The sequence below is a fragment of the Gymnodraco acuticeps genome, unplaced genomic scaffold (assembly GCF_902827175.1).
Source record: "Gymnodraco acuticeps unplaced genomic scaffold, fGymAcu1.1, whole genome shotgun sequence".
Classification (NCBI taxonomy): Eukaryota; Metazoa; Chordata; class Actinopteri; order Perciformes; family Bathydraconidae; genus Gymnodraco; species Gymnodraco acuticeps.
In genome coordinates, this window is record NW_022989890.1 from 3271138 (window position 1) to 3291809 (window position 20672).

General features: G+C 40.1%; 1 protein-coding gene across 1 annotated transcript in view; it reads right to left on the reverse strand.

The window, feature by feature from the left end:
• Positions 1–20672, reverse strand: part of LOC117535367 (protocadherin Fat 3) — a 72453-nt gene that overhangs the window by 12365 nt on the left and 39416 nt on the right. The window contains 19 exon segments of the mRNA XM_034199816.1: positions 1425–1671; positions 3252–3365; positions 3367–3669; positions 4960–5116; positions 6925–7078; positions 7322–7832; positions 8442–8599; positions 8713–8844; positions 9455–10017; positions 10603–10880; positions 11692–11889; positions 12356–12499; positions 12710–12847; positions 13488–13702; positions 14347–14560; positions 16305–16483; positions 16770–17003; positions 17108–17261; positions 20109–20307. Coding sequence (XP_034055707.1) covers positions 1425–1671; positions 3252–3365; positions 3367–3669; positions 4960–5116; positions 6925–7078; positions 7322–7832; positions 8442–8599; positions 8713–8844; positions 9455–10017; positions 10603–10880; positions 11692–11889; positions 12356–12499; positions 12710–12847; positions 13488–13702; positions 14347–14560; positions 16305–16483; positions 16770–17003; positions 17108–17261; positions 20109–20307 — 4292 coding nt within the window.

Genomic DNA, 20672 nt, shown 5'->3' on the forward strand with positions numbered 1-20672 from the left:
AGGCATCTGCATCAGACAGCATATGGTTATTGAAATAAATATATATGCAATTACGACATACAAGATGTGCCTTTAATAAATCTCACACTACTAAGGCAGCCGGCGGTTCCACCAGGGGCGTCAATCCCGGGGGGGGGGGGGATTTCGTCCCCCCCTTAGCTTCAGATTGGACCCCCCTAAGTCATTTAGAATTAAATAACATAACCCTAACCTAACACCGAAATAAAGTAACCAAAATCCGAAAAGAAACTAACAAAATCCGCCATTATCCGGCAAATTTTTGCGCACAATTTCGGAGCGCACAATTTCGGCGCGACCGCCACGACGACTCAGAAGGTGCCCTTTTTTTTCTCTTGAGCACCTGCCCCTATAAATGTCTGTGCACGCCACTGCCTAAGAGCGTTCTGCATTTTAAGGAGCAGCTCAGGTTATAATGTTTTTTGTGAGGTGAAGTCATCAGTAAAATGTATTTTGAGCCCTCAAATATATGAAAGAACAGTAAGCAGTAATTGCACATTATAAGACGTGATTTGTTAAAGTTACTTCCAGTTATTTTACAGTTTATTAAATGTAATTTATTCATGAGCAGCAGCAGGTAGTGACAGAAAAACAACTACAATTCCTCATCAACTTGTGCGCATCTATGGAAATATAAAAATATGTTCTTGTTTGTATCGCTGTGGTGTAAAATGTTTAATTAAACTGTAACCCTCATAATGACTACATTTTAATGAACGTATTCTACTGTTACTGTGACCCCCATAGGGCAAATTGTTTTCCTTTTATGTGCATGCACTCAACAGGGAAGCAGATAAATCAAAATATCACAACAGGAAGTTCCCACCGCAGGCTGTATTATTCAAACAGGTTGAACAGAGAATCACAGTGTGTGAAGTCCACCTCAACACAGAGACGCAGCGTGATTATTTCACGGACAGAGAGCAAACTGTGTTGGCAGCTGAACATCAGACTAGATATATCTGACAATGACTTCTCATGTCCTCTCCGTAGACAAAGGTATACTTGAATAAAACTTGGATGAACAAATAAAAGTGTAAGAAAACGTTGTTTCTTTTTTTTTAGTGGGATGTAAGACAGTCATTTTAATAGAAGGGGACAAAGAAGCCAAATTCAGCAGTGTAATAGAGAAGTATTATCATGTAAAGCTCCCAGGCAGTTAATAGTGAAGCAAGAATGATGTGAGAGCAAAATAAAAAATATAGCTCTTAACCACACCTTCTTACTCTGGGCTATTGTCTTTGATGTGTGGGATCAAAGGCATGGATCGCTGTGAAATGAGCTCTCTCAGAGGAGTTGACAGTACGGGTGTAACACAATAAGTACATGACCATTACACTGTGCTTTTTCACAGGTCAGAAACTGTGTGTGTGTGTGTGTGTGTGTGCACGTGATGGCAGTCTTACCCTGTGGACTGTTATCTCTCTGTGTTCTCTCCAGCTCAAAAGCTCTCTGCCCCCATTCCTCCACTCTCACTCTCTCCATCCCCTCACCCCTCATCTCCTCTCCCTCCCAGGACACTTTGTGAGCTGGACTGTGGTCTGAGCAGCAGGCCGATGCAGAGGGGAGGTTGGGTGCCACGCTGCACACTGCGATACCCCTCCGATTGGCCAAACCTCGAACATTAGACATGTCTGAGAGGAAGCTGCTCAACTGTAGAAGGAGAGAAAAACAACAATGCACAAAAAAGACTAGTAAGATTATTGTACTGTCAACAAATACAATGAAAAGTCAGTCATACACACATCCTACTGCTTCGCTAGGACATGGCTCAAAATAGTCCCAAACAAATGCTCAGTTACAGTGCTGAGTTCCTTGAGAAAACCATTCAGCTTTTTACAAGATAATAAATAAAAGTAGATATTTAGGAGCTATTTTTTTTATAAATGTACTACTTTAGTAGAGTCAAAGACAGGGCCAGGAAGTGAGAGACTAATGTGTGTTGACTTTGGTCTTTTTATAACACTTATATAGACTATGCCCAGCCTATACTTTTCTTTAACCCTTTTATTTTAAAGCATATTTTATATTGCTTGTATAGCATTTGTTTTAACGTTTAAAGAACAAAACAAAACCAGAGAAAAATTGTGCAGTTTATGAATTCATTTCAGCCCAGGTCTGATCATTATAGCAGCAGGGGATTTGTTTTAAGACCACCAATCAATGGCACCTGCGTTATGAATTTTCAAATTATTCTCACGGTGGCTCTGAATCCAAATGACTTTTTTCTCCTAATCCTGTAATATTAATATTCGCATCACAGCACCATACATTCTGTTATTTGACCCCATTATCACTAATCGAGACAGGAGATTATGCACCAGAGAGCTGTTTAGGAACCTGAGTCTTAACGAGGATTAACACATCATTTATTAACAGCATATTCTTTAGTTGTATGGTATATTGACACAAGTGTTCTTTGAGGCTAATGTTGTTGTTGTTGCCTTGAAGCAGGTCTCTAACTGAAAGCTTGCTTATTAAAAAGATGCTTGCACAGATTTGAGAGCAAAGGTTTTTGGTTTTGTTTTTCATAACACTTTCCATTATAACTGCAATTTCATTGTGCCATAGTTTCTTTGAAATCAGAACGCTTTCATCACTCTACTTCCTACCACAAAAGCCCTTTTTTCTTTTTCGCAATTCAACTGCGAGGACAGAAAAACACGTTTTAATATTTGGCTAAATATGATTAAAAGAGGTACTATCATTTTTGAGTCTTTGTCAAACAATAAAAGACTAAAACTGAATAACAAAAGCACAACATCATTAAAGGGGGAGCTGGAAGATATTCTGATATAAATATTGATAGGTCTTTACATTTCATTTAATTTTCTAATCGGTGTACAGTGTGACATTACAGTATGTGCTCTGGTTTTATGTATCAGTATTTTGTAAGCAACTGTGACTGAAAGAATATTGCTTTTATGTTTTTTGAAGGGGCAGGTAAAATAAGATTTTCATCTCCCTGCTCCTTTCCCACATGCGCTATAAAAATAAATAAAAATTCAACCAGTATAAGTGTACATGTTTTGTGAAGTGTACATGTGTTGGTTTAAAATAACTGCCATGTGTGGAATAAACTAATACACAAATGATTTAAAAATATGTATATCATTTCTGACTCACTATCAAAAACCAAAATTGCCACGACAAAATATCTCAGTCTTGTTAAGATACAGTAGACATGCACATTAATTATAATCATTAATACAGTCATGCACACTTTTGTATACCTGACTGCCCTCACTGGATGTGGTCCTTTCCCCATCTCCCCCCCTCATACCCTGGCTGCTGAATGCTCCTGGTAAGGGGGAGTGGTTAGTGGGGTGCACCATGACCTGGGGGGGGGCCCCCAGTGCCGCCCCCCACCTCACCATAGGTGCTTGTGGTGGCTGGAGATCCCGAAACACGCACAGCTTTAAACTCAATCCCTTCTACGCCCATGCCAGTCTTGTGCAGCATGTATCTGGTCTCCGTGGAGATAGCTGAAACCCCCATGACAGCCTGAGTCCCCGGGCCTGGGTCTGACTCTTTCCTGAATCTAATTTTCTTCCTGAAGGCGATGAAGAGTATGAGGAGGAAGATGATGACAAAGATAAGGACCCCGATGCCCACAATCTCTCCTGGTCCGACATAAGATAGGGGTTCCGCCTGGGTAACACAAAGATAAATATCATATTTAAAAACATCCAAATAACCGTACTGTATCGCTGTCTGGTTGAATTCACCTCCAGTTAGATAAATAATAATCACATATTTCAGATTTGCAGAGAAAAGAAGGTGTTATGATAAAACCTGTCCTTAAAAATGCACATTATCTCTAATAAGAAATGTTGCCAAGGTAGGAATCCAGCTTTTTTCCCTTACTCCGATAGTTACAGTAGTGCCAATTATTAGAAAGTATCCAAGCAACCATACAACTGTAGTAAATATGCATGCTTATGGTAGAGGGCACAGAGACAGTACAGTTGACCTTCCAAGCCCAATTATTCTTCGGAGTTTGATGTAAAACTAGAAAGACCACCAGCATTACACAAATGTTAGAACCAAAAATAATGTTGGTGTAAAATTAAGATTCTATATCATGTGATGTTAGATAACATTTATTGTGTATACAGTATTCCTACTGCTCAGGATTGCAAGCATTACATTACATTTAGCTGACGCTTTTATCCAAAGCGACTTACAATAAGTGCATTCAACCAGGAAGACACAACCTTGAAGAAAATAGAATCATAAAGTACATCAGGTTTCATAGAGCCAAACATTTCAAGTGCTACTCAACTGGCTTTAGATAAGCCAGTCCTTTATTAGTATATAAGTGCTTTGTTAGTAATTCTTTGTTAGTAATTATATCGCTCGAAGTGGAGTCACATCTTTGGTCTTGGAGTAAACAGGACATTAATTAATTTAGCATCATTGTTTCTTAATAAGATACATGATAAGTAGGCTCCAGTAAAAAGGCTTTATTCCCAGCAGAAGACCTTTAAATGTCCTTAAAAACAACAAACAAAGCAAACGTATTAATTACTTGTGAAAGCAGCCGAATAAGATTTTTCAAATGGCTACTTCTCTACTAATTACTGTCTTCTACGGAATAATTAAGCACCTTCTCAAAATGTGTAACATGAATTGGTGTACAGTCTCTATTTAAGAAACATAGTGCATGACAAAAGTCAAGTGTGCCGACTTCAAAAGGACTCTTACTTTTCCACATTACCACACTTTTATTCATCTACTGCCGGGACAAAGATACAGCTAATGAAAAGCCGTCTGGGAGTCTGCTGCACAATAACAATTATTGACTGCTTCACAAAGTTTGAGAAAAAGTCCATTGAGAAGCAAGATGAAAGCGTAAAATCGAGTACTTTTTCAATTACACTTTTAATTATATTCTGTAAGACGTACTCCTATGTGAATTCAGAGTTTCTCAAACGTTACCTGTGTGTCATCCCCCTCATCGTCAGGTGACTGATCATCACAAAGCTGCCCCTCGTACCCCTCTGAACAGTTACAGTAGAACGACCCGAACGTGTTCACACAGTCGGCTTCATCTCCACAGCCGTCCTGCTCACACTCATCAACATCCTGGTCACATCTGCAGAGGCACATGGACAAAAGCATTGCTATGCGTGGGAGTGGTGAGGATTGTTAGCATCAAAGTGAAGGACAATAATGAATGATAAAAGTGTGTCAGCGAGTTAAAAAGAGAGAAAGAAAACTGGCTAAAAACTGGCCGATGTATTACTATAATGTTGAAAGCTTGCCCTTATGCAACACCATCAATTAGGAAACTGGTGACACAGCAACTCTCACCTCGGGTACCTTATGGCTGTGTGGTCCTATGCTGCAACAAATATGTGATACAGTTCCAGCTTACACAAAGTAGAGCCTAAAGACACGTTTTTAACTTTAAAACTCAGTTAAACAGAACATGTAGTGTCTGGGAATCTTATTACCTTCACACAATAAATAAATAAAATATCTTTAAAAAAACAAACACTTAAACTTGAATGAATGACAGGGATCAACCGATATGAATTATACATCAGGCCATAAGGTTTTGTTTGGGGTTTTGAATAACTTGTTTGTTTAATAACCTCTGATTCATATATTTGATTAATTTCTGTTTTGATTCCTTAGATTTCAGATGTGTAATTGTATGCCATTTGTCTCTGTTATATGATTATGCTGTCAGTGTTTGTTTTACTTGACATCCTGGTCACATCTGCAGAGGCACATGGACAAAAGCATTGCTATGCATGGGAGTGGTGAGGACTATTAGCATCAAAGTGAAGGACAATGATTAAGTCTTAGATATTGACTTAAATTAAAACCACATCCAACACTCATAAGTGCTTCTCATTGTCATTCCGCGCATGGTGCCTTGCTGTGACAGAGGGGGATAAATATATATATTTTTCTTTTCAATTACTTTTTTTTGACGACATTTTCAAAACAAAAAAACAATTGCTGAGAAACTTACTTGTAAAACTACCTACGTTTTGCTTTACATGGTAATTAAATGAAGGAGTCATTAAGCATTAGTGTCTGTCTCAGGCCTGGGTATATTATCCAGTGTTATCCTCATGAATACATTACAGCCTAATTTGCATAATCATGACCGAGCAGCTTTTACATTTGCGAGTCTAGGATTCAGCTTTTAAATGAAATGTTTCCCCCTTTAACGGAATGTTTCAATTCATTATATGACATGGTATTGTTATAAAAAAGCTCATATTTAAAATGTGCTATTATTACTAATCAATCTGCAGCAAAAATCCATTTCAGAGCTAATTACCCTCAACAGCTGCCTTTGGCTTGAATAGTATTCACTATAGCAATGGTTTCAATTTGTGTTTATCATTAACTGATAATGATAAGTACAATCTGCTGCCAGCAGAGAACATCTTCATTTTTATCTTTCTTATTATTTAGCTAGTTCAACTTCATCAAAAGCTTTGTCAGTACATAAAAAAGCAGAAACATGAACTCCATTGAGGGAAAACTGCTCTCTTGTGGCGGCTTCATTGAACAACCACAGTAGCAGGAAGGTCATTTCAGACGCAATTAATGAGCTGTAATTAAGAACGCAGCTAGAGAGTTATTACGTTCTTTCAAACTAAATTATACTGAATTCAATTAGAAAAGTAATTTATTTCACATAATAACAACACAGTGTACTAATGTGGAGGGATGATTGTGTGTGTGTGTGTGTGTGTGTGTGTGTGTGTGTGTGTGTGTGTGTTTCACGTTTGAATGCATGAGAGTGTCACATTCTAAATCAATACTCTTCCCGTCAGTGAGTACGTACAGTGTGAACAGAGATCAACATTCATCAACACTGTTTTTACAATCAATAGTTTAGGTCTAAAAGTGTGTGAGGGTGAGGGTGCAGGATCTTACATAATTCCCCCGAGTCCTGCAGGACAGCCACAGAGGAACGCACCGCCGACAGGCTTACATTCCCCCCCGTTCTGGCATGGGTTAGGCATGCAGGATGTCAATTCAACTTCACAGCGCCCCCCAGTGAAGCCACCGCTGCAAGTGCACACGACGCCTGTTGGAGAGAGATTCAAAATGTGTCAAATAAAAATGTAGATTTAACTTGAATAACTGACTGTGTATCTTAACACAAGCTGGTGGTCACTACTGCACAAACAAACCATCAAATTCAAATGAAGCTGAAATTGAGGCAGAAGCTATAAGATTGAGTGAATCTGTTTCAGATGGCAACATTTATTACGCTCATTTATTTATACAACAAGATGACTAACACCCACACACATCCATCCACACAGACCTCCAGAGGGCAGGCTGCTGCACATGGCTCCGTTGAGGCAGGGCTGACTGACGCATGGATCCGGATAAAGCACGCAGCCCAACTTGACCTCGCTCAGGCCGGCGATCTCGGCATAACGGCTCCTCTTATTTTGGAGAGGCAGCTCGTTGCCGTTCAGCCTCAGCGAGCCCAGGCATCCCTGGAATCCGTCCTGGGCTCTTGGCTGGGCCTTCGCCCCCCGGTCCCAGAGCCCAGGCCCCGGGCTCGGCCTCTCGCTCTGCCCGCTCACTGGCCTCACTTGGGCCCCAAAGAAAAATGATGAATCTGGGGCCAGAGGCCAAAGGCGAACAGGAGCTCTGGCTGCTCGCCTGCGCTCAACATAGCTGTCATCCAGTGACAGGAGGGTATAGTTCCTAGTCAGCTCCAAGGCAACAGCATGCCAGAGGCCGTCGTTTATTGGTCTGCCAGAGATACCCATAATGCCAAGGGTGTTGTCACAGTCCAACTGGAACCAGAGTCGACCCTCTTCAATCTGTGGAAGGACAGGGAACATACGCTTTAATGATTGTAGAGGAAACTTCTGTGGAGCATGCAGTGGAGTCACCGACTCAGGAAGGAGACACGGGAAGAGTCGGAGCTTTGATGTCAAACCACTGTGATTTATTTGGAGTTGGTACCAGAGTATTCACATCACAAATCCAAGAGTCAGAGGTTCTGACTCCACGGTAGAGTTGCCACGTCAATTCTGGAGAGCCTCTCTCTTGCCAGCCCATCTAACTGGTTTCGCAGAGAGTCATCAACATATTTGAAGAGATAGCCTAAACAGTGTGGGAACACTGAGCTACTTGCTTCGGACACTTATGACCTCGAAGATTTTACCTTGGAGTCCACAAATACAGAGAAGGAAGTGTCCCAGTGTACCCACAACACAGACCATCTGTATCCCAGTATTGACCGGTCACAGAATGGGAACAATAACATTATTGGCTAAGCAGCCTGTGTCCTTAAAGAAGGTAAACAGACATCGAGGTTTGTCCTGTATGTTACTAATTGGCGTCTTATGATAATTATTTCCATAACAATGATGATGATGATGATGCTGAGAAACAGCACACCCTTTGGGACACGATAATGTGCTTACCTTGAGCATGGTGCAGGGGTTAACACGTGTGAACATGATGACTCCTCTTCTCTGAAGTGTTCGGATCCTCAGGCCGAGCCTCATCTCTCCACTTTGGCCACTCTCTGTCACTCTGTACTTGATGTAGCTGTTTCCAGAGAAACTAAGAGAGGTTTGGCCTACAAGTCCACAAAACATATACACAATTAAAAAAGAGAAACTGATCAACTTTTTTTCCCCCAAATGCATCAGATACATAGGTATAAAATTCAAGCAGCAAAGTAAATCATACCTGCACACTCGGCTAGTCTCTCAGGCTGACACTGGCAGACAGATGGCGCTGTAGGACCAGAGCGGACACACTGCATGTCTGCTGGACAGGACTGACCTTCACAAAGTTCCACAGGACTGGAGCAAGTCCCCCCTGTTTGGGCCAGATACAAAAACCACATTAGAAAATAATAACTCTAGGAAGAAAAACAGCTTTAAAGGTCCCCTATTATTCTGTTTTTCATCAATATATTATAGCTCTCAGATTTATACAAAACCTGTCTCTGAAGTGTTTGGCTCCAAACACCAAACAGATCATTGCAGCATCCCATAATCCCCTCTGTTTCAGGCCTGTTTCAAAAGGGCTAATTCTCTGTCTGTTACTTTAGATGAAAACAAGGAGCCCCTCCCCACGCCCCTCTGAGAGAGATTTGGTTAAAAAGAACACAATGGTGCTCTAGGAGGAGATTCAGGTGATAAGGGGCGGGGGGGGTTACCTTGGTTGCTGATTGGCTAATGGTTACACAAGCCAAAAACTCGTTATGACATCATAAAGTGGCCAAAATCTGATCACATGAAATGAAAAAAACATGAAAAAGTGGATTTTGCATAATAGGTGACCTTTAATGCATGTATACATCTTTGTTTGCATGTATCCATCTCTCTGTTATGTGTTTTTCATTTTAACTTGACTAGAAATGCACTGTGAAAAGCGGCTGTGACAGATATACAGAACACTGTCAATGTCTGAGTGCAGTGCTCACCGGGGCAGGTGCAGGTCTCTTTGCGGCTGAACCTGGGTGACACCAAGCTGACCCTCTCTGTGCTGTAGGTGACAGTCGACTCCCCGTCCATCACCAGGGTCTGCTCACACAACCTCTCCCCACACTCCAGCTCCCCAGAACAGGCAGAGCTCACCACCTCCGCCCCAGACAGGATGCCCCGAATCTGCCCCCGCACGGCTGCTTCCTCCAGCTTAGCAGAGAACTCTTGCTGCGAGTAGATCCCACTCATCCGTCCGCCGCCTGATGTCTCTGGCATTTCCACCGCCAGAAGCAAATCCACTTTTGTTGTCCCCATCACCGGCTGAACACCCAGTATGTGGAGGGGATCCTGTTGTCCTGGTGACCATTTCCAACCGGCTAGTCCCCGCAGCGTTAGTTTGATCTGGTTCAAGTAGCGGCCAAGCAAGTCCTCCGGGGACAGAGAGCTGAAACGTAAGGTCAGGGCGCTACGCAGCAGCACATCTGTCACCTGTTCCACCTGCACTGACACGTCTGCTATCACAGCGAAACGTCCATCACTCACTGTGGCATTCATCTGGTATCTGAGGGAGGACAAGGGAATGTGTTTGTGTTTCAAGTTTTATCCATTTTCTTTATTGTTTGTTATCAACATTAGCTTCAACAAGAGCAGTTTCTATTCTTTCTTAGATTCACAAGAAGTGAAACAAACACTGACGGCATAATCATATAACAACAGAGACAAATTGCATACAATTACACATCTGAAGTCTAAGGAATCAAAACAGCAATTAATCAAATGTAAAAAGTACAGAGGTTATTAAACAAACAAGTTATTCAAAACCCCAAACAAAACCTTATGGCCTGATGTATAATTCATATCGGTTGGTCCCTGTCATTCATTCGAGTTCAAGTGTTTGTTTTTTTAAAGATATTTCATTTATTTATTGTGTGAAGGTAATAAGATTCCCAGACACTACATGTTCTGTTTAACTGAGTTTTAAAGTTAAAAACGTGCCTTTAGGCTCTATTTTGTGTAAGCTGGAATTGTATCACATCTTTTTTGCAGCATAGGACCACACAGCCATAAGGTGAGAGTTGCTGTGTCACCAGTTTCCTAATTGATGGTGTTGCATAAGGGCAGGCTGTGTGTGTGTGTGTGTGTGTACCTGCCAGGTTCCAGGCCCGGCAGAGCCACAATGCTGCCATCCTGTCTGTTTATCGTAAACATGCTTTTGGGCTGAAGCTTCTGGGTAAATGACAGCACGTCATTGGGGTCGCGGTCCGTTGCGTAGATCTGACCAATTGGCCCACCCTGGAACGTGTCTGTTACCATGACGATGAAGATTTCGATGGGGGAGACAGCGGGTTTATACTGACTGTTCCCGATGACTCTCATAAATATCCAGGAGGAGGAAGTCAGACTTGGTTTACCAGAGTCAGTTGCCTAAGAGACCAAAACAAAGTCACAGTCAGTGGTGGATAAAGTACTCAGATCAGAGGTAAAGCACAGTGTAAATATGCCAGTCCTGCATTCAAAATGTACTTTTCCGAACAAAAGTAAAACAAATGTTGCTCAAAAAGTTCCTAAAGATCATGAAGTAAACGTACAGTACTAATTCTACACAACGGCAACATATCAGAAAATTAAACTGTATCTTATTGTATCATCCTTTTGAATGCATTAATTTGTCTATCAAGGTTTTTTTCTATATATTGCCAGGTAGTTTTAATTTAAGAGAGGAATAAGAAATAATAATACAAATAAATGATTTGATCCATTTTATAAATCTTTATCCAAATATTCAATATAACTAATGATTTCAGGCAAATATAGTGCAGTAAAAATCAGGGCACATGTACTAAAGTTACATTTACTCAAGAACGGGGAATTAACCATTGTAGTTAATTACAGTACTTAAGTTAGTCTAGTATTAAGAAACTGTCTACTATTGGTTACATCAATCTGAGATCAAAAGCGTTGTGGAAGATCTCAAAAGATGGTAATAGCAAAGGGTGGCATTGTAGCTTAAACTGAAAGACACATCAATATTAAAGCTCAGAGCCCCCTTCAGTCTCATCATAATAATGGTGTTCATACAGTAGCTTCTCTATAATTGAAAATTGAAATGAGTTCATATGAGGCTAGTTATCAAGATGAAACAAATAATCTAATAGCCTCACATTTAGAAATACTGTGTAAACATGCTAACACAGTGTACTATGAGTCAGGAGTCAGAAAACCAGCTACTGCTAACCTGGATTTCAAGAGTGAACTCTCTGGGGGCTTCAGGGCCAAACACACGTTTGGCCCTCAGAGTTCCAGTCTGGTCGAAGGAGAAGAAATTTCCCTCATTTCCTGACACCAGTCGAAACTCAAAGGGAGGGCCATTTCTAGGGGAGTCTTTATCGCTCATTGACAGCTTTAGCAGGGTGGTGCCGGCAGCTTGGTTTAACTGGAGGCATTTGGAGAGAGTGAAGAGTTAATGTGACCCTAGCACAGATGAACATTGTGATGGAAACCTCTGAAGCAATGGCGACAGGACTCAGAGAGACACGGAGAGAGCAGGAACTTTGATGGCCAACACTGATGGTTTATTTGGAGCTTCGGCCGGAGAATTCACAAGACGTGTGCTCTGCCACGAGTTGACACAGCGGTTGCCCGACCAATGATTAAGATCTCTACCCCAGACCCATGTATTTAGCTGGTTCTGAGAGAATAATCAACATTGTGCATAACAAGACAAAACCATAACACCTCTATCAGCTGACGCCGACAGGCAGGAATAGGAAGAGAAAACACTGAGAGGGCAGCTGTGCTCAGCGAGGGCAGTACAAACTGATCAACTGGGTCAAAGTTATTGGCCTAGGAAAATATTTCGCCAACAAACATGAATATGAGAAAAACACACAGACTGGTACCTGTATGACGGCTGTGGAGTTGGGAGGAGTGAAAACAGGGGGGTTGTCGTTGACGTCAGATATGTCGATGTTGAGGGTGACGGTGGAGGACATGGCAGGAGAGCCACTGTCGAACGCCTGCACTGACAAAGAGTACTGGGATACCTAGATGGAGCAGGAGGGGATGAGAGTCCTCTTTGTGTAACGGGATATATGAGAAGTACAGCTAAGCCTTTATGACGTAAATAAATCGGAATATAATATATAACTTCATTTGGTGTTGACCTTGAGCGGACTTGGTATTTTGTGTGCTCACGAACCATAAAATTGCTATTGATGGTAAATGATATATTGAACTTAGAGATGCATCCTTACTAGTTCTCTGTCGAGCCGCTTATTGACTTTGAGCAGTCCTGTTACAGGGTCAATCCAGAAGTGGTTAGTGCGGTCCCCTTTCAGGATGGAGTATGTGATGCGCCCATTCACCTGGCTGTCCAAATCTTCTGCGGAAACCTAGAGAAACACACACACACATGGAGTGAAATGCAGTTAATAAGAGAAGATAAGATGTACTTTATTGACACCAAATTGGGAATTGTTTGCAATGCAGCAGCATAAAAAACAAAACAAGGCATTGCACATAAGTAGAAATGAACAATTCTAGAATTTCAAAATCTCAAAATAGAATTAAAACAGCATTAAAAGTAGAACATATACAGTAGATAACAAATCTATAAACTCTAACAATAAAACACTATTGAAGGGCCAATTTTCAGTTAACACAATAGAATATAATCAGAGGGATGAAACCCTCTTTAATGGTCACACATGCAGAGCACACAGCACACACAGTGACATTTGTTCTCTGCTTTTAACCCATCCTAGTACCAGGAGTCTAGATAAAACAGAACACTTAAGATCCAATGTGTATTATTGTAATCATTCTTTCTTTGCAGAGATGTCACACAATTAAAAGCAATGCACCAAAATTAGCTAGTTGCTAATTGACATCTGTTGTTCCTGGCCAAGTAGACAAAGACAACCATAAAACAACTAATATGTTACTTAAAACAGCACATATCACACAAAGTCCATCGGTGCGAGATAATAAATGGAAAACATGTACAAAATAAGAGAGCAAATAAAATGTTACCCTCGTTATTGTCTGCCCGACAGACGCATCCTCGCTGACCAGAACATTGTAGATGTCCTGACTGAAGGTTGGAGCGTTGTCGTTGACGTCCATCAGTTCAATGGTTACCATGGTAGCTGTGTTGAGAGGAGGGTTCCCGCTGTCCCAGGCCTCCACGGTGAGGTAGTAGTCCTTACACACCTCAAAGTCCAAATCATCAGCCACAGAAATAGAGCCTAAAATAAACACATTGTATAGGATTTAATTTAAGACCAGCTAAAGACACATCTTTTTAGATTAGCTTTTTATTAGCAACCCCCCACTTTAAATAGTCGTTATTATTTACCTACCTTTATATTGTTTTATTTATTTTATAGGCCTTAAAGGATTTATCTTATTTTATTAATCTAACATGTTTCAATAGCAATATTTATTTTTACATAGATTTTTTTATATTTTAATCGTTTAAACTTTATTAGAATTATGGCATTTTTATTACTGCTATCTTTTTATTTTAATTTCTGTTTATTACCTATATGTTCACTTTGTTTTATGGGGTTTTATATTTTATATTGTTGCAACGATTCAGTTGTCTTGAGAGAAATCATTATTTATTTAATTTGTATTATCATACCTTTTACCTCCTTGTGTCTATTAACCTGATAAAATGTTATATGTTGCTGCATGTACCTGTAAAGTTCTTAAAAAATTATCTGAGGGGAATTTCTTGTTGTTTATTTTTAACTTGTGATGTGTCATTTTGTAAAGCACTTGGAGCTGCATGTGTTGTATGAAAAGTGCAATATAAATAAAGCTTTATTATGATTATTTGAAGTGAGTTTTAGTTTTGCATTCAGCACATACAAGGACCTCCGCTCACCCTGGTTTCTGTCTATGCTGAACTTTCTCAGCTCATTGCCTGACCGGATGGTGTAGGCGATATCAGCATTCGCTCCGATGTCCACACTCGTCGCCATCACTCTCAGCACCTCGGTTCCCACAGCAACATCCTCAGGGACGGTGACGGCGTAGTCCCTCCTCTGGAAGACTGGAGCATTGTCATTCACATCCAGCACCAAAATGGTCAAATCCACCTGAGGGAGAGACAAACTCATTTCACTGCCCTGAGAGTTCAGTTTCAGCACAAGATAAGGATATTCATGAAAGAAAAGATACCGAGAGCTCCACAAACAAGAGAGGCGTCTGGGGGGGAAACCCATTGGCGTTTTAGTCCACCAAAGCCCCAAAGAGAATCTATTGAATTCTTTCTTACTTTCTTTTTGTAGATACATATTAAATAGAAAGTAACCCTGGATGTGTCATTTTGTTTCTGCTCTCTGGGATGTCAAAACAACTTCAAACAAGGCTGTGATGTTACAGAAACATTAAACCTTGTTATAATATGTATATTTTATTTTGGTAGGTTATATTGCAAACAAAAGTCTATAAACAATTGAGAAGTTCAATGTAGCTGAGGGTTGGGACAATGTATCATCAGTTTCTAGTATTTATTTATTGGAATGAGTTTGCAATGTTTCTGCTTTTCAAATATTGCTTAATTTTTACATGAGAATGTAATATTATAAGCCTCTTATTTGTTACTTTTTATTATTAAAACAAATATTGTTCCAACAATTTTGATAAGTTTGTTGAAATGAAAAAAATTCTGTTTATTTGCCTTCAGTTTTTCTTGTATGTCGTTTCATTAAGTGTTGTGGTTGTTGTAAATCAGAGACCCCTCTTTTAATCAAATTGAACATAATTTCATACAGTCACACCGTCCTCCATTAGGCATTATGTAAGTAATAACCTTTAGGTGTAAGGTTAAAACTGGTTACATAATGGTATTAGTTTAGATTGTCAACTCTATTTAGTGTTAGAAATATGAATTGGCTAGTATAAAGAATGGGTAGATGTAAAAGTACAAAGATGGATAAAAGAATCACACGTTTTCAAGCTAAACTGCATCAGACCTTCATTATTTTCATCCCTGTTCTGTAGTCTGGCATACACACGCAGCATAATGGTACGGTATATTGTAAGCTACATATGGAGTCAAAGAGGAGAGACACTTGATCCCAGTTCCACTCACTGCAAGTGGGATGTCTAAGCATTTCTATATTTTCTGCTATTATATAGAAGTGCCTGGGAATATGTCTACTACTTGCTACTATGACTACCTCAGCTGTTATTCCAGTTGCTACAAATTTGGTCCAAATAGCCACACCTGGTCTCACTTTTGTCTGGGGTTCATCTAAAGTTATAGCTAGTTCTGGCAGTCCTAAAAGAACCCTTTTTTTACCTATTTTCTCCCTGCCTCTGCGTCTGTATCTGTCATCTTCCCCACTTTCCCATCCAAGACACTCCACAAGTTGATGATTTATCTTGATTAAATCTACCAGGTTCTTTATCTGATCTCTTCAGTAAACAACATGTTTTTATTCATTGGTTTCTTGTTATTCATGTGTATGGACAGAAATACAAATTGCACATTATCAGCTGGTGGACTTACTAATGTGCCTTTTAATGTTTAGTGTATAAAATCGAAATGCATAATTATGGTAAAATGATTTCATAAATATTCACATCTATTCCTTTTTTTTAATATACATAATTGGTGTAAAGAAGCAGTTTCCATTTAGTCTGTATCTCATTTAATTTCCATGTTTATTTCACCTTGTTGGTAATTTGTGTGAGGACTGTTATTGCCCTTGTTTTAGAGGTGTCATATGTTGTGATTTTGAATAGCTTTTAAGATGCTTTTCCCTGCACTTACGCTTCGTGCATAGCATGGGAATGACTCAATGAGATTGAATGTGTGTCACTGGCATCACTTACCTGGGAGGACAGCGCCCCCTGTTGCCCATCTTGATCAGTGGCCTGGACACGGACTTGATAGGAGTCTTGGCTCTCTCTGTCTAGAGTCTTCTCCAGAATTACCATCCCTGATACGGGTTCAATGGAAAACAACCCGTTGACTGAATCCACCAGAGAATAGACTACTGTACGGTTAAATCCTGGAGAGAATGGGAGATAAATCCATGCACAGCGAAGACTTAATATTCATATCAAAATGTTTTTCTTCCTGTTCAAGGTTCAAGGTAGTCTTTTCTATTTTACAAATTGTGTGTGTGTCTCTTTTCATCAAACAGCTGCAGATAATTAAGTAATCTCATGTGCGAGTCAGCAGTTTGAATGCTTAGTGACAGTATCTTCAACCTGCATTCAATGTAACTTTATTTGCTCATTATCATCCTTGTTTAACACCTTACTCGTCCAGCATTAAACATCTTATTAGCTTACCTTCATCTGGGTCGCTGGCTTGCAGCCGGGTGAGCAAAGCCTTGGGGGCGGCATTCTCATAAACGCTAGCCAGGTAATGGGGAGAGGAGAAGGAGGGGGCATTGTCATTCACATCCAACACTTTGAGAGAAATGTCAGAGCGGCAGAACAGCCCTCCTCCATCAGTAGCCTGGGCAATGAGTTTATAAGTGGTCGTCATCTCCCTGTCCATGACCGTGGCCGTGCGCAGCTCACCTTAGGACACAAAAACAGAGATTTAGAAAGGAGGCTTATTCTCGGACATACTGTGTATATTGTTATTCCTATGAAAGCTTAGAAAATATAGCAACTGAATGTACCAGTGTTGGCATCCATGTAGAAATCTTCAACCCCGATGCCAAACAGTGAGTATTGGATCTCAGCGCTGGAGCCTGAGTCAGCATCTGTTGCGCCCACTGACACAATGCCCTTGTTAATGGGAATGTTCTCAGGGAAAGAGGCACTGTACACCGCCTGTCAAAACAAACACACACACACACACACACACACACACACACACACACACACACACACACACACACACACACACACACACACACACACACACACACACACACACACACACACACACACCACACACACACACACACACACACACACACACACACACACACACCACACACACACACCACACACACACACACACACACACACACACACCACACACACACACCACACACACACACACCACCACACCACACACACAACACACACACACACACACACACACACACACACCACACACACACACCAACACACACACACACACACACACACACACACACACCACACAAAGTTGAAACAACAGTGTCTGAAAAAAAACAATCTTGTCCAACACAATAAAACGATTGAGCACTGCCTCCATTATCCCTGGTGATAAACCGAGTATAGCAGAGTAAAGTGCCCTTTTCTGACCCTGCATTCACTTTGGTCGCCTCTGGAAATGAACTTTGTGACCCCACTAATTCCCCAAACATAGACCAGCACATTAAAAGAACGACATACTTTTTTTCTCTGTACTTCTGACTTACACTTGGTGCAATTAGTTGTCCATTGCATGATGGTGTGGCCGATCGACATGTATCACTGCGAAACTACTATATCTACTGCCAATTCTACTGCTTCACTTTCAACTGCTATTACTTCTACTCTTTTTACCACTATACTTATCGCTATTATTTATTTTGTTGCATCAGACATGACGAAACACTATGGCTAATATCAGCAGTGGAGGTTGTTTATGAACTTCTATTGGCATTACTGCTACTACCACTTTTACAGCTGACTTCCGCATCTACCATTACTTGAGGTAGAAATTATTGTGTTTCTCTTGTTAGAGCAACAGGCACTACAATACTACTAATACTTCTTATGCAACTGGCACTTTTAGTAAAAAAACATGAGAATAAGGCCATGATAAGTTAGAGAATAGTGTGTGACTCTTAACATATTTTGATAAATGTCATGCCGTCACCGTATCATGCCAGAATAAAACAAACTGTGTAGTTACCCTGGCCGAACTTGTAAAGGAACAGAAAGAATATGAGAGGAGAAGAGGGACACAGGGAGGGATGATTTCAAAGAGAATAAGTACGTTTGGAGAGAAAATTTAACTTTGTCAACTAATGATGTGAAATTAAAGGAGGGTATTTCCAGAAGATTGCACAGCTCAACGATTGTCCCTTTTCACAGTTTTTGGTCTCTTATACAACGTTCATTTGAGTTTGCATCTTAAAGTTGTCGGCAGAAATTAGCACCACACCTGATGTTAAATGTTTTTAATTGTCAATCATAAGTTAGTGTCATTGTTGCAACTCGAAGATCATAAGCTTTTGACTGTGGGTATTTAAAAGATTACAATATATTACGTTTCGGAACGTTACTTGTACTCAAGTTACAGTACAGTATATTCCTAGAAGTATATTATGAGTACTATTGATATAATGTTGAAGTAATTTAAATTCAGTGTGTACTTTAGTAAATGGTGAAACAAAAAATATTTAACTAATCCGGTTCTGCAGCTTTTTCACATACATAAATATTATTATGCAAACATTATTCAACAGCATTTAAAATAGAGGGGCTGCAGTTAATGTTTGTTGCTCTCAGATTCTGCATGACACGATAAGACAATGATCAACTATTCGTTATTCAACGTGTTACTATTTGTTCAATTTCACCTTAAGCACGAAGCAATTTGTCTGTGGCCAGTGTAACTCGGTAAGACATTGAAACATTTATGTTTTCTTTTCTATTTTTAGCCAATACTAATTGCAATGTGGTTAGCATGGACATACGCAGAGCACATTTCATGTCCCCCATATAAAAAAATCTAATAATCCATGCCCAAAATGCTAAAAAATGCACTTGTTGTGTTAAACATACTTGTCTTGAGACAAAATGTATATGAAGTTGTAGAAAAAGTGGTTTCAAAATATTATTTAAATGATCAAATAGCTCTCGAACATCCCCTAAAATGGCATTTTTCTCTTGTCCCCGCTTCTTGGTGACCAACTTGCATGTCAAATATAACATTTAAAATAGGGATTTTATTTACTTTTTTTGGTATTATTCTATTGATATATGTCTCTTGTAATGGTAAAATCAATTTGTTAAATCATAAACATATTTTAAATAACAGTAATGTTGCACAGAAGGTGTGTCCCTCAACATGCGTTCAACCCTGTTACCCAAACCTTTTTAGATTGGCACAGGAAGTGAACAAACTGTAAGTCAGATGACACAGTGGAAGTGACATCAGCAAGCCATGTGCTAGACCAAAACTAAGTCCTCTCTTTTATTCTTCATATTTTTACAATCTTTTCAGTCTTAAAAGAGTGTGGCACTCTGACCCACTAAACCCTGTTACTCATATTATCAGAATAAAGCATATTCATTTCAAAGTTATCTTTCTTGCATTAGATATCCAAGTTTGTCCTTGCCTTGAAAGTAGCATTACATGCTACATCTAGCAATAATTCCTGAGGTTAAAGCTCAAATTAGCATTGATTTTCAACCCTGTTACTATAATTAGAGTAACAGCGGTAATTCTTCATTGGAAAATATACATGTGATGCCTAGCTGGGGAAATCACTTTTTTTGATGGTTTTTTATGTTTTTCCTGAATACATACAAAAAAAATTAAATAAAAGGTTCATTTTTCAAAAATGTTGGTGTCTAAATTGTCCTCCAATTCTGGAATGACCCATATAATAATACTTCACTGTCCTACATTCCATTGAATTATTTGTTTTCTGTGCATATTTGAATTTGTACCCATCTACATGTGTGTATTCTGACCTGGTTGCAGATGGGACTGTTGTCATTTGCATCCATGACGGTGACTTCCACTGCAGTGCGAGCCACATATAAGCCGTCGCTGGCTGTGATGTTGAGCAGATACCAGTCCTGCTGCTCCCGATCCAGCAGGCCGCTCACATAAACCTTCCACTCTCCCTGAACGAGAGCCAGGCCAAACACGCCCCGCGGGTTTCCCCCCTGAAGATTAAACGGATGAGAATTAAACCGCTGTCACTTCAGAGCAAAGAAAGAGGCAAAGATGCATTGTAACAGACTTGTGAACAAACAAGAAGTGTCATTCAGTCCCAAGAAGAAAAATCACCAGCTCGGCAGCTCCCCACCCATCCACACCCCCACACAAATGATGCAAGTACCCTTTGGCATAATCAATAAACCTCTATCATCATGGCCTAAACCAGTGGTTCCCAAACGGTGTGCCGCGGCACACTGGTGTGCCGTGAGGCAAGTCTGGGTGTGCCGTGGGATTTTGTGACAACCATACGTTATTATTGCAATATACAACTACAAAAAAATAATTATTTTAAAATGTACTATATCAGTACT